At 35.9% G+C, this 14,936-nt stretch overlaps 1 protein-coding gene across 1 annotated transcript in view; it reads right to left on the minus strand.

The window, feature by feature from the left end:
* Positions 1 to 14,009, minus strand: part of LOC121419755 (dynein beta chain, flagellar outer arm-like) — a 40,620-nt gene extending 26,611 nt beyond the window's left edge. The window contains exons 1-10 of the mRNA XM_041614212.1: positions 13,907 to 14,009; positions 11,474 to 11,622; positions 10,655 to 10,895; positions 10,017 to 10,139; positions 9,720 to 9,845; positions 8,980 to 9,201; positions 6,981 to 7,129; positions 6,192 to 6,303; positions 5,173 to 5,294; positions 664 to 873 (exon numbers count right to left, since the gene is read on the minus strand). Coding sequence (XP_041470146.1) covers positions 664 to 873; positions 5,173 to 5,294; positions 6,192 to 6,303; positions 6,981 to 7,129; positions 8,980 to 9,201; positions 9,720 to 9,845; positions 10,017 to 10,139; positions 10,655 to 10,895; positions 11,474 to 11,577 — 1,409 coding nt within the window. The 5' untranslated portion in view covers positions 11,578 to 11,622; positions 13,907 to 14,009. The remainder of the gene's footprint in view (positions 1 to 663; positions 874 to 5,172; positions 5,295 to 6,191; positions 6,304 to 6,980; positions 7,130 to 8,979; positions 9,202 to 9,719; positions 9,846 to 10,016; positions 10,140 to 10,654; positions 10,896 to 11,473; positions 11,623 to 13,906) is intronic.
* Positions 14,010 to 14,936: the final 927 nt, after the last annotated feature.

The raw sequence follows: 14,936 nt of genomic DNA on the forward strand, positions 1-14,936 counted from the left end.
AAGGTTTTGGCATGCACTTCTGAAACCAAATACAAGAATGAACAGTAGATCAATTAACTTGAAGAATTCTAGATTGCACGCAGAAAATATAAAAAAGGAAGAGCAAACTAAACAAATCAAACGACTTGAAAAAGGTCAGATTCGCTGTAAGAGGAAAATGCAGCTGTCAATGAAGCATAAGTATAATTCAGTTAATACAAAAATTGTGCACATCATTTTTGTGAAGAGGAAACAAATTTTTCAGGCTTTATTAATTAATTTTGATATTAAAGAGTTTAAAATCGTTTCCTGAGCCCTACAATGGCAATGTGTGAGAATGGAAATTTCAGAAATGTTTCATCAGGGTCACGTTTCATAAAGCCTAGTTGTTCTAAAAACAAATGCAATATTTCTATAACAAGTTTACTCTCTACAAATCAAATTAAATGATTTCAGTAGGTTTGAACCTTCATTGCCAATTTGTCTATGTATTAATGAAACAGGCCCCATATGCGTACAAAAATATGACATGAGAGATGGGAATGTTTTACCTCTCCATGAAACTGTTAAGGAGATTGAAACAAGGGACATTCATAGGTGGCCAAAAGAAAGATAATGACCAAAACTTGATCTATAATATAGGGGTGTATGTAACTGATAGGACACAAAAGACGAGATTTTTACCTTTCCATGAAGCTATTGAGTAGATTGAAGCAAGGAGCATTCCTAGGCGGCCATGGTGAATCACTCCATTCGTCTTCATGAATGACAACAGCACTATTAGTACTGGTATCCCTCCATACCTCAGTAGATGACTGTCTGGTGGGAGGGCGCTTCTGAGTCCCACTGTACAGACGACTGTTGTACAGGACTCCCTTGGGTGGGTTCAGATTCCTAGAGTAAGAGTAATATTGAAGATTAATATAGTGAAGTATCATATTCTAGTGCGCTTGAGAGCTGCTTTAGAGATGACTGTTAAATTATAAAATGAATTAATCTGGTAAAAAAATTAAAGAATATTGAAAAGTGCATATGGTTGCTAGGGAAAATAATGTTGCTAGGCAACGAATTTGAAATCAAATATGTGTGAAATATATATTTGGTTGCTAGGCATTATCATATCATTAAATCTGTAGTGATTTTATCCTTGAAAATTCTATATTCATATATAAATTAGTATAATTAATTAACAAATCTAAATAATAAGTTGCTGCTTTGCATTTATCACAAAAATGGGCGTGGTCTATTCAAGGCTGGTTTCCATGGTGAAGCTACACTCTGCGGCACTTTTAACTCTCAGTTCTGAAAAATTCAGAAAATTTCCTTCAAAATGATGCATGTTTTTGCTTTGATCCAGTCGGGGGGATTAAAGTCCCAAATTTTGGCCTCTCGCCGCTCGCCTATATACAGGACACCTTTAGGTGGGTTCAGATTCGTAGAGTAAGAGCAATGTAGATTAATCGAGTGAAGTATAATATTCTAGTGTGTTTTTGAGAGCTACTGGCACAGGTCGGGTGCAAATCCCCTTTCATGACTGCATACAATAACCAAGACGTCCACAGAACAACACTTTTTGACAGACTGATGCAAATTTACAACGCAGAGGGTGCTCCTGATGTAACGAAAGCAGTCTTCTTCTTCAAAGAAGCTTCCTTTAATTTGGAATGAATTACCAATTACAATAAGACAGAGTCCAACCTGGATACTTTTAAAAGAAAAATGAAATCTATACTATTACATAAGTACCTCTAAAATGTAAGTTTGATATTTTAAATAAGAAATGTATGCGTGTGTTTGCGGATGTTTGATTACGAATGGTGTATGTGTTGATGCATGGGTGCAGGATTTAAATGTACTATTTTCAATTAATTTTACTTTGCTACATTTTAATCAACAATTCAATTTTCAAATCTTCTGATCTGTATGGAGGTTGGCTTTTAATATAAGGCTCTGTCTTTCTTCCTCTCCTAATACATTCATTTCTACATTTGTATTATTTGTTTTATATGATTTCTTTATCTATACTCCTTTATATGTGTGTATATATCAAAATTGTTATAGGTTTTTTAATGAAAGTATTGAATAAATGAAAGACAGCATGATGGACGAGAACTTCTGCGTGTTGTTTTAACTTCCTTGTGCATTAAGAGTGGTGCAGGTTGCACTTTCATACATACATGATTCTATTTCATGACAGTTAATTCTAATTATACTTTTTTTTAAAATTTGAATATTGATCGACTGTAACTGGGCTTTTTAGTTTAGAATTTGATGGAAATGGGTAGAATTTGATTCCCTTTCGCTGTTCCAGCCAACGGAGGCTTGTATGATCACCAAAATATAAAAAAGGGAACACTATGTATTGCAGCAGTAACTTTTTTTTTCTTTTGGCTTGCAAAGGGTAAAGCTGATACTTGTATTGAATAAAAGAAATAAGTACCGTTTTTCCATCTGTGGTGATGGCAGTATATATAAAAGTACCAAAATGATAAAGTTTCAAAGCAAAGGTGAGTAGTAACTTCAGGCAACAAAACTTACATATTGCTATCAAACATTGTTTTTTCTCTCTGTTCACATGTATGTATTGCTTTGTTGCAATGTTTATAGCTTCAGAAGTGTTTCTATCAAGACAGATATCATCAGGTGAAATGCTAAGAAGGAACAATCAGCAATTTTTTTTTACAAAGCGATAGGAAAAAGCAGTAATTTGAACACAAATATGTGATGTTGTTTACAGCAAATAGGGTAAAGTTGCCTTTTGCTACAGTTTAATACCAAGGAAATAGGTGATATCATATCAATATTTAGAGTAGCGTGTGCCAGATCCGGCTTACACAGCAATCTGTCAGCTTCCCAGCCAGCATGTTCTAGCGGCCCACAGGTACTGTTACGGTGGCTACCGGTAGCAGCTGTTTGACGCTCCTGTGCAGCTGCAGCCACTAGTGGCCCACCAACATTGTTGCGCCTTGTGTCCAAAGCAAACTGGAACAAGCGGGCCACCTCCGTCCCGGCGTTTAAATTCCAGGTGGCCCATCGGCAGCCTATAGGCGGCAATTTCAGCGAGGGGTATGTATTTCTCTGATTAACTCATCTGTTCAAAATACACATCATTTTGTGGATGAGTGACACATGTGAACCAAATTCCATGTATTAACACCAAACTCAGTTTGTTTTTTTTGTGATTCATCAAATTGTAAAAATAACTTGTTCTTTTCGAATGATCTACTAAGTTTGCAGATCCAACTTTAGTATGATGAGATTACAGTTGCTAACCCCTTGAGATGTAGTTGACTTGCATGATTTCTACCCACTTCCTCTATACCAAGCAGGTGTAAGGAATTTAGTCTCTCTTCAACACCAAGCACTGTTTGAGTAGATTGTAATTCTGTACCACGTACATGGGCATTTCGTACATGTGCATTTTAACCTCACCTCTGGGACGCTACATGTACGTCTGCCACAATCCTGTTTTCAGATGTCTTTACAACTCATGCAAATGATGAACGAAGTTCATCTTGAATAATCTGATCCAGGTAATCCAGGCATTTGTGTAGATGTGTGCATACACAAAGACAGTCTCAGAGACCAATAGAGCCGACACAGGAAACATTCTGAGGATGGTAAGAGCAATTGACTACCACGAAGTAGTCTCCAACAGATAAATAGTTTTGTATTCTCTATATTATCATTGCAGCCAAAGGTAGATCAAAGACAGATTCAGAGACCAATAGAGCCACAAAGGACACATGAAACATTCTGAGGATGAGCAATTGATTACCACGAAGTAGTCTCCAACAGATAGTTTTGTATTCTCTATATTACCATTGCAGCCAAAGGTAGATCAAAGACAGATTCAGAGACCAATAGAGCCACTAAGGACACAGGAAACATTCTGAGAATGTGAAGAGCAATTGATTACCACAAAGTAGCCTCCAACAGATAGTTTTGTATTCTCTATATTATCATTGCAGCCAAAGGTAACTCAAACAAAGACAGATTCAGAGACTAATAGAGCCTCAAAGACACAGGAAACATTCTGAGGAACAGGAACTTGTGACACAACAATAATTGAAATGTGCTCCATAAACAAGTACCTTTATAACTCATTCAACGCAACTTTTAAAGGAACACATATCAAATGTTCTAGATTTAGAAATCCAGTGCAAGTGAACCACTTACAGTATACAAGTAGCAAATAGGCATGAGTTCGATGGCGCAAGATTTTGCGTAAGGTGAAAGAAAGACGCTCTATTTAACGAATAAGAATAATCGCTATTTGTGTTGTACAACACCTTTCAAGTTAGCGAAAATACAAACAATCCAGCCAATCAGAGACATGTACCCTACAAGGTAACGTGCATAAGGTACTTTGACAGAGTTTAAGGAAATCTAGGTCAGTATGGTATTGTGTTATAGATTTTGAGGAGGAATGAGGAGGGACGTCTCTTGTACATGTTTGATGGAGATGAGATGAAAGTCCTTGATTTTGAAGAAAATGATTTTATATTAATTTTCAGCAGCAGGGAACCCCAAATATGGGAACACCTATTGCACAATTTGTTAATGATTTGAAAGACCAACAGTAAGGCAACTTGTCAAAAGTATTTGCTGCATCTTTAAGAATGAATTCCTTGACCAAAGTGATTTGCATTATTTTTTCTATAATAAAATATGAACAATGGTAGCCAAAACCTGCTTTCAGGATTCCTGCAGGAGAGGCATGGCTCTGTCATTTGACAATGTACCTATCAAACTCATACACATAAATATGAATAATTATACCCAGATACACTGTATATCAATTTCCATTGATCAATAATAAAGAAGGTCTCCACTGAATCCTAATGAGCAATGATAACTCAGATTTTACATATTACATGAAGAGTAAAATTGTTGGTTAAAAAGGAAGGATTTCTTTATTTGATATGATCAAATACACAAATAGTGGGTGCATGATATCATCAGCTCTCTTATTGGTACACAACCATGCTTTGTGAACAATGGTTTTGTTATTAGGGGATTATTAAATGCAATAACTGACTGCAATTTATGAATTTTTTTGTATTACTGGTTTAATTTCTTGATTCATCAAAATCAATTTCTTGTTTTGTGGACTTAAATGAAATAAGATCTAGAAAACGGATAATCTCAATCAGACTTCATCATATGGACCCGTGTGAAGGGCAGACTTACATTGCTTCTGCTGTCTCTGAGACTCGTTCAGCGTTGAGTTCATCAGCTTTGTCTTTGTTGTCAAGGTAGGTTCCCCTGTACGCAGCGCAGACTTTGAGAGCCTCCTTCAAGCCTGCATATGACTGTATTCAAAAGGATATACCATGAGCAAGCTGGTGTTCTGAGCCATTTTATATAATCTTCTTGTATGTTCATATCCACATACCAGGTATAGTATAGTGGATTTCACGGTACACCATGTATCTTTCTTGGGCAAATGTTGGTCCTGAAAAGGACCACCCAATCTCGACGTTTCGACAAGTGTGTTCTTGTCGTCCATCTATACCAGGTATAGATTCTCTACAAATTTATCTGATGTGAAAGTATTAATTCATTCATACATACACTTGATTGTCTATTACTTTGTTTTAAAAATGAAACTTAATTCACATGTAATCTTCCAGTTTCTCATCTTATTTACTTACTTATCACTCAAACTGCACTTTTTGTAAAATATCAAAATACTTTAAGGATGACTTTCTACATCAGATAAAGATAATCTTATCTTGGATTGATTTTTTTTTACAAATGATACAGTACATATTATTTCCGGTTTATAAGTAACTGAATATGTGAAACGGAGGTTGCTCAGCACTGAAGTGGGTGCATACAGACACAGATATTCACCTGAAATACTCTACAGCTTATTATTTTGCATTTTGAGGCATGTCTTTTAGTCAGACAAAATTTGAGGTAATCACCTTAGACCTACGGTTAGTGTTTTGTTGCAGGGGTGTGAGAGTTCAGATTTTTATCTGATCACAGATTTTTTAGTTTTCATTTTCAGCTTAATTTCAGCTTATTTTGTCTTTCCTCTGTACAAAAGTATGGGAGCTCTTTCTATTTCAGACTTTTTTCAATACTCTTCAGCTTTTTTCAGATCTTTTTATTTGTGACCACTCACACGTCTGTTGTTGGCAAACATAACTGACTCATGCTCAATATCTGAAACCAAAATAAGAGTGTTCAGAAACCCTCACCTGTATAGTATTCTTCAAGATGTTCTCACCAACCAAAGACTGCGCCCTGGCTACTACTTCATTGGACACCAACTCAAGAAGATTGTGGAAGACAAAGTCATGATGATAGTACCTGATGAAGAAAAGAAATACATAGCTTATGACTAGTGTTGGATCTGAGACAGTCTTAGAGGAGAGAGACCAAGATGGAGCTGATGATCCCGAGACACAGACTGAGATACCTCAGAATTGTATCCTGATCAAGGTGCAATCTCCTCAAGCAAGACATTTTGCCTATCAATGTATATTCTTTCATGACTCTTTGTTGGTGGCGTTAGAATAAGATCTCAAGTCATCTAGCGTTCGATTTTTTTGACTCACTAATTACTATTTAGTCTAAAGACCATTTAGTCTATTTTTAATCATACCAATTTAACTGAATGACTGAATTACTCCCAATGAATGGGTGGATGATTTGTATCCCACAAACAGGTCCTTTATCAATAAATGCATTTCCTTTCACATCTTTCCTATGGTGATATTTTATATTCAAGGTAATTTATAGAACTTAATAATCACATCTGATAGCAATTACATATCTGTAAGACACCAAAAGCACACACATACCTTGATTCTAAACTAATGTTGTGTTTGATTGAGGTTGTAAAATAATCTAACCTCGGGCCCGTAACACAAATCAAAGCATTGATCATAGATCATTTTCTACAATTGACTGCATTGACTACAATGTACAATTAATCGTGAAACGATTTATCACTAACCTTTGTGTTACAGGACCCAGTGACTTACCTTGAGTGAGACCAGACAAGCATGAGAGTATGTACAAGAGGTGGAAAGACTGTCATCAATTCTTTGGGTGTCATAGCTCCATGAAGGCGTTCAAACCAAGGAAGAAGGGTTCCTAGAAACATCAGATTCTCATTGGTCTCGGCCAAAGCCTGAAATATGAATATTGAAATAAAATGAATCAGTTTGTAACTGTATTTACGAGATGGCCAAACTACATTAACTGGAATAGGGCTCACAAAGGTACAAGTATGTATCTTCAAATAATCTTTTTGCAACTCTGATTTAATAATAATAGCCAATTTTTATAAAGCGCTTTCCCCAGAGTCGCCCAAAGCGTGTTACAGCATAGTATAACCCCTGTCATTGGATTCATTTCAATCAAGCACGAAACGTGCACAGTTTCCACTCCCTGATTTCTAACGTTTCTTTACTATTTAGTCTCATATGACCATTTGATTGGTTTTCTATCAGTCAAACAACTGATCCACTACAATAATCCCATGGAAGTGGATGGCTGGAATCTTGGCATATAAAGAAAAGATACTCTGATTTAGTTATCAAAGGCCTCTTCACCTTTTCAAAGCAGCATTCTTCTTCGTATTACATCAGCTCAAAATGGATGATGCAAAATAAAAGTGACAGAAATCCCCCATAAAGAGAAGGTTCAGACTTTAGCTAAGGCACAACAGATACTAATCACTTAATTGATAGCCAAGGGTTATTTCATAAAAATTTATATCTGACTAAAATTTGCACTTACATTCCCATTCTTCTGTGGTGTAGACAATGAATCAACACATTTGGTAAGATCACGCTAATGGGACAAACTCTACTTCATATTAATGAATGAGATTATACAGTTGTGCTCAAAAAGTTAATGAACTCCACCACAAAATACTTTGCTTCATTCTGACAGTTGAATGTAGACAACAATAATACAATGTTCGGCGAGCCCAGAGAAACAAACTTAATTGAATGCAATATTTTATCACCTTACTTCACAAATATACAGTGCGTCCCAGAATAAACGAAACCGAGATTTGGCGATCATTTATCATAACTTAATCATAAATAGAATAGACAAATGACCTACCAATTTAAAGCTTAGAATCTCCTCTTTCATCTGATATTACTTAGGTTATTTCTTATTCACGCATGAGTGAGCAAAATCAATTTGAAGAAAGGATACCAAAAACTCATTTGGCGAGGGGTATCTGGGTTTCAAAAAGAAAACCACATTTCTGAAAAATTCAATATCTGCTCTTTAATTTGGTACCTCAATTACAGAAAATTGTCAAGAAATAAAAAAGTTCTGGTCATTTGAAATAAGGCTTGTATTTCCATAATTTCATGAGATAAACGTGTTTTCACCGGTTTCCCACAGAAGCTTTCGCATGGTGAACAAAAGATTTAATGCATGGCTGATCGTCAACAAAACGGGGTGTCGAGTGAGTTAGAAAGCCAGCCATGAGAACCTCTTCAATTTATGAAATTCAAGCCTTATTTCAAATGACCAGAACTTTGTTATTTCTTGACCATTTTCTGTAATTTAGGTATCAAATTAAAGAGGAGATATTGAACTTTTCAAAAATGTGGTTTTCTTTTTGAAACCCAGATACCCCCCGCCAAATGAGTTTTTGATATCCTTTCTTCAAATTGTATTTGCTCACTCATGCGTGAATAAGAAATAATCTAAGTAATATCAGATGAAAGAGGAGATTCTAAGCTTTAAATTGGTAGGTCATTTGTCTATTCTATTTATGATTAAGTAATGATAAATGATCGCTAAATCTCGGTTTAGTTTTTTCTGGGACGCACTGTATATCTAAAACATGGCATAACTTGAACACTTAAAATGTGTTCATTTTCTGGTGGGGCTCACTAACTTTTTAGCACCACTGTATACCTTGAAGAGGTTGGCACTTCAGTATGACCTTTAGTCACATTTACCTCATGGTGAAACACCCCCACTCCCTGGATTATTAGTAATTAATTTTACCTGTCCGATCTCCCTGCGTACGTTGTGAAAGGAATGTGAATAGGTACTGCTAGCATCATCAAGATTAAGAAGAATATTGCTTGCTATGGTAGAATCTAACTGTTTGTTGATGGACAGGAGTTTATTCTGACGGTGTCGCCAAAGGTTGACCTCATCCAGCGGGAAAGGTCGCACTCCAAACTTCTCTCGCAGGTCGACAAGGGGTTCATGCTTGAGCACAAGCTATGGAAGAGAAAAAAAATCAAGATTGCAGATTAAATCAGTGTTATATGATTGACTCATCATCAATGGCAAGAAGAGTTGGCAAGGTTTTAAATCTATTATCCAAATGCAGAATGCCACTTATTATAAAAGAAAATGTGAAATAACTTTAAATTATTATGCGCATCTGACTAATACCAGAAAAAAGGTTTACTTGGATGAATTATGTAATCCTTTTCTTCTCTGAAAGCAAACTTGTGGTATGAAAGTAGAAACAATTAGAAAAAAAGCTAACAATAACTATGGAGAGAGAATACAACTTATCATGTATTAAATTCACAATTATTCATTGTTTATTATGACAATTAATTATTGTAAAATATCATCAATAATTTTCCCTCTAAAACTCAATGTCATTACAAGCTGTTTGCTTAAATCCAAAATAAATGTTTTAAAACATTTGAAAATGCATTTAGGAAATAACTGAAGGCTAAAGCACAGGTAATAATTTTCCTGGTATTGCATCACAATATACAGACCTTGATTTGCTTGATCCAGCCAACCACCGTTGACTCTAGAACATGAATCACTGCGGATCTTCGGTTGGCGTTACTCGCTGCTTCAGTCAGCACTTCAATTGATGGCAGTGGAAGGCTTATTTGACCCTGATGAAAGATCAAGGAAAAAGAGAGAAAATGAATCAAGGATCGAAACATTTTCTGCGCACAATTTCTCCCCAGATGCCCAAACAAAACATCAACCCAGGATTTTCAGCAAGGGAAAGCAATCTATATTGTGCTTCAAACACCAACACAGAACTTGTCCTAGAAACATACCTCAACATGTCCTTCTGTGACGTTGGTATTTGCCATCAATCTGTGTAGAATGTCCATGAGCTTGTCTGAGCTAACACCGCCATATGTCTGCACTCCATCCGTACATAGCAGGGGTAGGTACAGCTGAAGTGATTAAAGAAAAATAGAAGATATTTTTATATAAAAAAATAATACATTTTACTTTTAATTTTTTTGTTTTATTCATGGGTCAATTCTGTAAAAGAGTTTTAACGTAAATATTATGACTATACATGTTGTAACTACAGTTGAAAATGATTCATATTGTTAAATAAAACACGAGTCATTTTAAGAGGTAATACTAATATATTTTGTTGACTGTGAAAGATAAATTCTGCATACAGCCAAAGCCTAAAGATATGTGAAATTAAAAGAAAATGACAATTATGTAGAGAATCTTTTGTTTGCCAAAAAATAAGGTAAGAGGATATAAGTAAAGAGTATTTGAGAACCATTTGAATGGAATTTTTCAGGAATGAAGAGAGTGATTATTGTAATAACATTGACATCTGTGCTTCAAAGCCAATGAAAATAAGTTGAAAACCAAGGAAAATTGTCAGAATTGATTACTTGTCCGTCAGATATTGATGAACCTCTCTAAGAAGGAACTCCTAACTTACCTCCTTAGAAAGTAGTTCCAGCTGATTGAGAACTATTTTATTACAGTCTGAAAACACAACATCAGTCCTGATGTTCTCTTTGGTCAGTTTAGTAGCCTGGTTTGTTTTGATGAAGAAAACGCCTTTGGTGCGGACATCATTGGGAGGTAAGAGAGACGCCACCAACGTGTTCTTGGGCTCTCGAGTATAGATGAAGAGACGACGGACGTCCTCATTGTTGCAGAATTCCAGAAAGGCATGTCTGTTGGGAGAAAAAAAAATTGGTGGAATAAAATACTTTTGCATAAAGAAATTCAACATTCAACAAATATGCTGTATTTCACAACATATGCTGATCCAGCCTTACAAGGGTTTTTTTATAACCTTTGTGGTAAGCCATGCACTCCACATTTCATTGTTTTTTTTTAATTTGTGAAATAAACATTGAATTTAAGTAAAACCTGTCTACCTACATGTGTATGCCATCCATGGGAAACAGAAAAAGTGAAAACCACAGATTATTTTGTATATAAAGAGGCTGATTATTTGTTCCATGAAATGCTCCCCTTTTGTTCATAAAGTCAACAAATGGAGATATGAATAACAGAATGAACAAATATGATAAATATTACAGTACATGTAGATTATAAATACAGACAAGGGGTCTTCAAGAATGAACAAAATAATCCCCCCCCAAAACAAAAAAAAAAAATTACAATTAAGTGCCCTTTTTTATAACATTTTGTTATAAATATTATTGAATTGTTAAACAGCATTTGCTTAATATAGTGTAATGTCATAAACACCTGCCAAATTAAATGAAACTACAACTTCCCATACCTGTTCTCATCACCAGCAAACAAGGCCTTGAGATCATCATTCCTAGGACGAAGACTTGATGTGATCCGAGTCTCAAGGAATCTTAGTCTTTCGTCCACCTCCATACTGCTGGCTGGATTAGTGATTGCTGAGAGTAATTTCTAATATACCTGGAAATATAGAGGAGAAATATATATATTTCAGAGTACAACAATATTTCTTGAGTTCAACAGATCATTAGCCGTAAAGCTGACATTTATTTCTTCAAAACAGAAACAAAGAAACCCCAATAATTTTAAAGTAAATTTTTCTTCAGCATAATCCTGGCGATCATCAAAGTACAAAGATAGTTATCAATTAAAATATTACGCTTAGTCTGCACCAACATTGTACCATCTCAGTGGATCTCTGAGGATGCTTGGTATAAATGTGTAGTCAAATGACAGAAACTGTTTCAACAGATTATTCTTCCAACTGCTCTCCAAGAAGCCTATCCCTTGTTTTGTAGATTTAATAATCAAGCGTCACAAAAAATAACTGTAGATTCCGTCTTAAGTTAAAAACAAAGTCTGGAAAAAATTTGTGAAATTGTAAGTTTTTATTAAAAATTTAGACTTTTAAGAATATGATCAATCATCCTGCAAGGCGTTTTGACATTGTGATCTGACTTTCCTTTGTGAAAATTAATGTTAGAACAAAATTTCTGAGATGGGCCTAGATCTACAAGTAATAAATTTGTTAAAATAGGCATCAGCCATGCTCAATTTATCAACAGCCATTTGCCAGTACTGTAGGCAGTAAGTCCATAGGCATAAAGCAATCTTTATGATATCTATCGACCAATGCAAGTAACCGTAAACGCTCGTGCTCTTAATTTAATAATTATTTTTTCAATTTACTGTTCTACTATATTGAATAAATATACGCAAAGTTATCAAATAAGCATGATAAGGGGGGTAAATATTGTTTTGGCCCATGTACAGTAGAGAGGCGCTGGTCAGAAAATTGGGATCATCCCACTCCCAGTTTACTGGGACTGTCTCAGTTTTCAAAGATTTCTCCACACAATTCACAAAAAATCTATATCTTTTTTTAGCGCAGGATGACAGCTGACACAATCTGCACTGAGTGCACGTATTATTTTCATTTTGCACAAAGTTAGTAAAGTCACTTCTTAGCAGAGCCTAGCCCTAGACCAAAAGTGTCGGTTCATGTTCTGTTGGTTGTTCAGCTGGGGCCGATTGCACGAAAGGGTCTTTGCAAGGACCGTCTTTCGTGTCGCCCATCTTTTATGATGCGCCATGTGAAACACATTTTAAATAAATCATCTGCAAACATATTTCATTCGTCCGTTCAATTAAACAAAATATTTGTTTATAAAATGATGTGAATTATCATGAAATTGTAGAAAATTTGATTTAAAAGCAAACTAACGAATCTTATTCTTTATCATAAATATCAGAAACACCCCGCCCATAGCGTATCATAAAAGATGGGCGACACGAAAGACGGTCCTTGGAAAGACCCTTTCGTGCAATCGGCCCCAGAACTCCGTTGGCTTCACTCACCAAATACAGAGACCGAGGTTCTAGCGCGATCTGTACAGGGGACTCAATGGCCATACAGTATGTTTATGTACTTAAGATAGGATAAAACGGGGAAGTGAATTTGCGCGACAGCCGAGGTAAGTCACTGTTTTTGTTCCTTTTAACTTAATTTTTCTCCGTTTTTGGGGCAATTAAAGCCAAGAGGGAATATAAATTTGCATTTTGGTCGCGTTCATTTTCAAAATTTTTATTCATTAAAGACAAAAATTGAAGAGCCCCGACAGGGGGATTTTGCATTGCAAGTCCCTATCAATCATGGTGGCTGCACAATAGCGAGCCGTCTGTGTACGAGGAGAAATAAAAAAAAAAATGTTTAAAAACTCCTCGAAACAGAGTCTACAGATGGCTGCCACTGCCAGCTGTCTAAGCAGAGCCTACCCAGTGCCATGCCAGTGGTTATACATTTTCTCATAGGCCAAATCGTGGTTTTGGAAACCACTCATAGATTTGTGTACCCACATTTGTGTACAAAGTGAATGGAGGTGGAAATAGGGAACCGTGCGTGCAACTGAATAAAGTGCTGCTGTATGAAGTGAATGGTGGTTACCTATGTCACGATAATGCCTTCTCATACATGAAAGAATTGTGAAGATACATTGTGTGAAGATGTTTCTGTTTTTCCGACCTGGCGCCTGGCTGGCTAAGCCACAGCTACCGGGTGCAGTCGACAGTCCAGGGTATCGCTCGCTCCCAGCCCTGCCTACACACCCGGCGCCGCGGCATCTGATCTGATCGCTAATTGATTGGTTCAAATAGCGAGTCCAGCATGGTGCAAAGTACTACTTCGCATTTTTAAAGGAATAACAGCTTTAAAAATTAATAGCAATGAGATCCTTATGATACTTACCATTATTGAGCATGATGAAAAGGCCAAATTAACAATTTTTACATTCAATACTTTTTTCATTGTTGATACCGTTGCCAAGGCCCAAGCGCCATTCAATCTTACAGGTCGCGTGCCCTCTACGTCGACAATCAGGGATTACGGTACGGTTTAGGCACTGATGGCGTTGATGATTTTTTTTTTGGTTCAAAATTATTTTATTCTCAAAATCTTTGAATTTGAGTTACAAGGAAAAAAACAATTCAATAAAATTCATTGATAAACTACAAAAAAGACTGTTTTTAGGGGCACGGGGCTTGTCATTTTTTTTTAATGTGAATAGACGTAAAATTTGTAAGGATCGACCTTTCTTTTCTTTTCTGTTTTTTTTTCATTTCATTCAGCTTAAACCCCCGGCCCCTCAAATCCTGCGTTCGCTACTGCATAATACGTTAAATTTATGAAACTTGGTCCATTTTGCGTCTCAATCAACTGACTATTAATAGCTACGTCTATATACTTATTGTTTTGAGTGCATAATTATTGCCATTTACCTTTTTGTTCATTTGGTATTTTAGCCCTATTTCATTTTTATTTTCTTCAAAATTATTATTTTTATATTTTTAATCATTATTTGATTTTTTTCACTTGGTTTCATTGATTGTTTGGGTAAGTGGGGATCCAAAACTGACACGTATGTGGCAGCACAGCTAAAGTCGAAGGCCCGCCGTAACTTGAATCAGACTTGAAATCACTCTAAAAAAAATATTGGGTAAAAATGCTCCATGACGGTATTAATGATATGTCCAACCATGGACCTATCACAAATATCGTAATTGGTCTATAGTCCAACCAACATTGACCATTTCGATTTGGGGGCATTTTATTTATTCAGTGTGATGAAAATTAGTGCCCATTCTAAAGTAATTGATAACATAAACTGGACAATATGCTTCCAGCGTTGAGTAAAATACTGCCCCAAATTGTTTAAGCATAATTGCCCTCGTGCTGACATATTTTTACCCAATATTGTTGACAGTGATCTAGCAGCGCT

Source organism: Lytechinus variegatus, chromosome 8 (assembly GCF_018143015.1).
Source record: "Lytechinus variegatus isolate NC3 chromosome 8, Lvar_3.0, whole genome shotgun sequence".
NCBI classification, from domain to species: Eukaryota; Metazoa; Echinodermata; class Echinoidea; order Temnopleuroida; family Toxopneustidae; genus Lytechinus; species Lytechinus variegatus.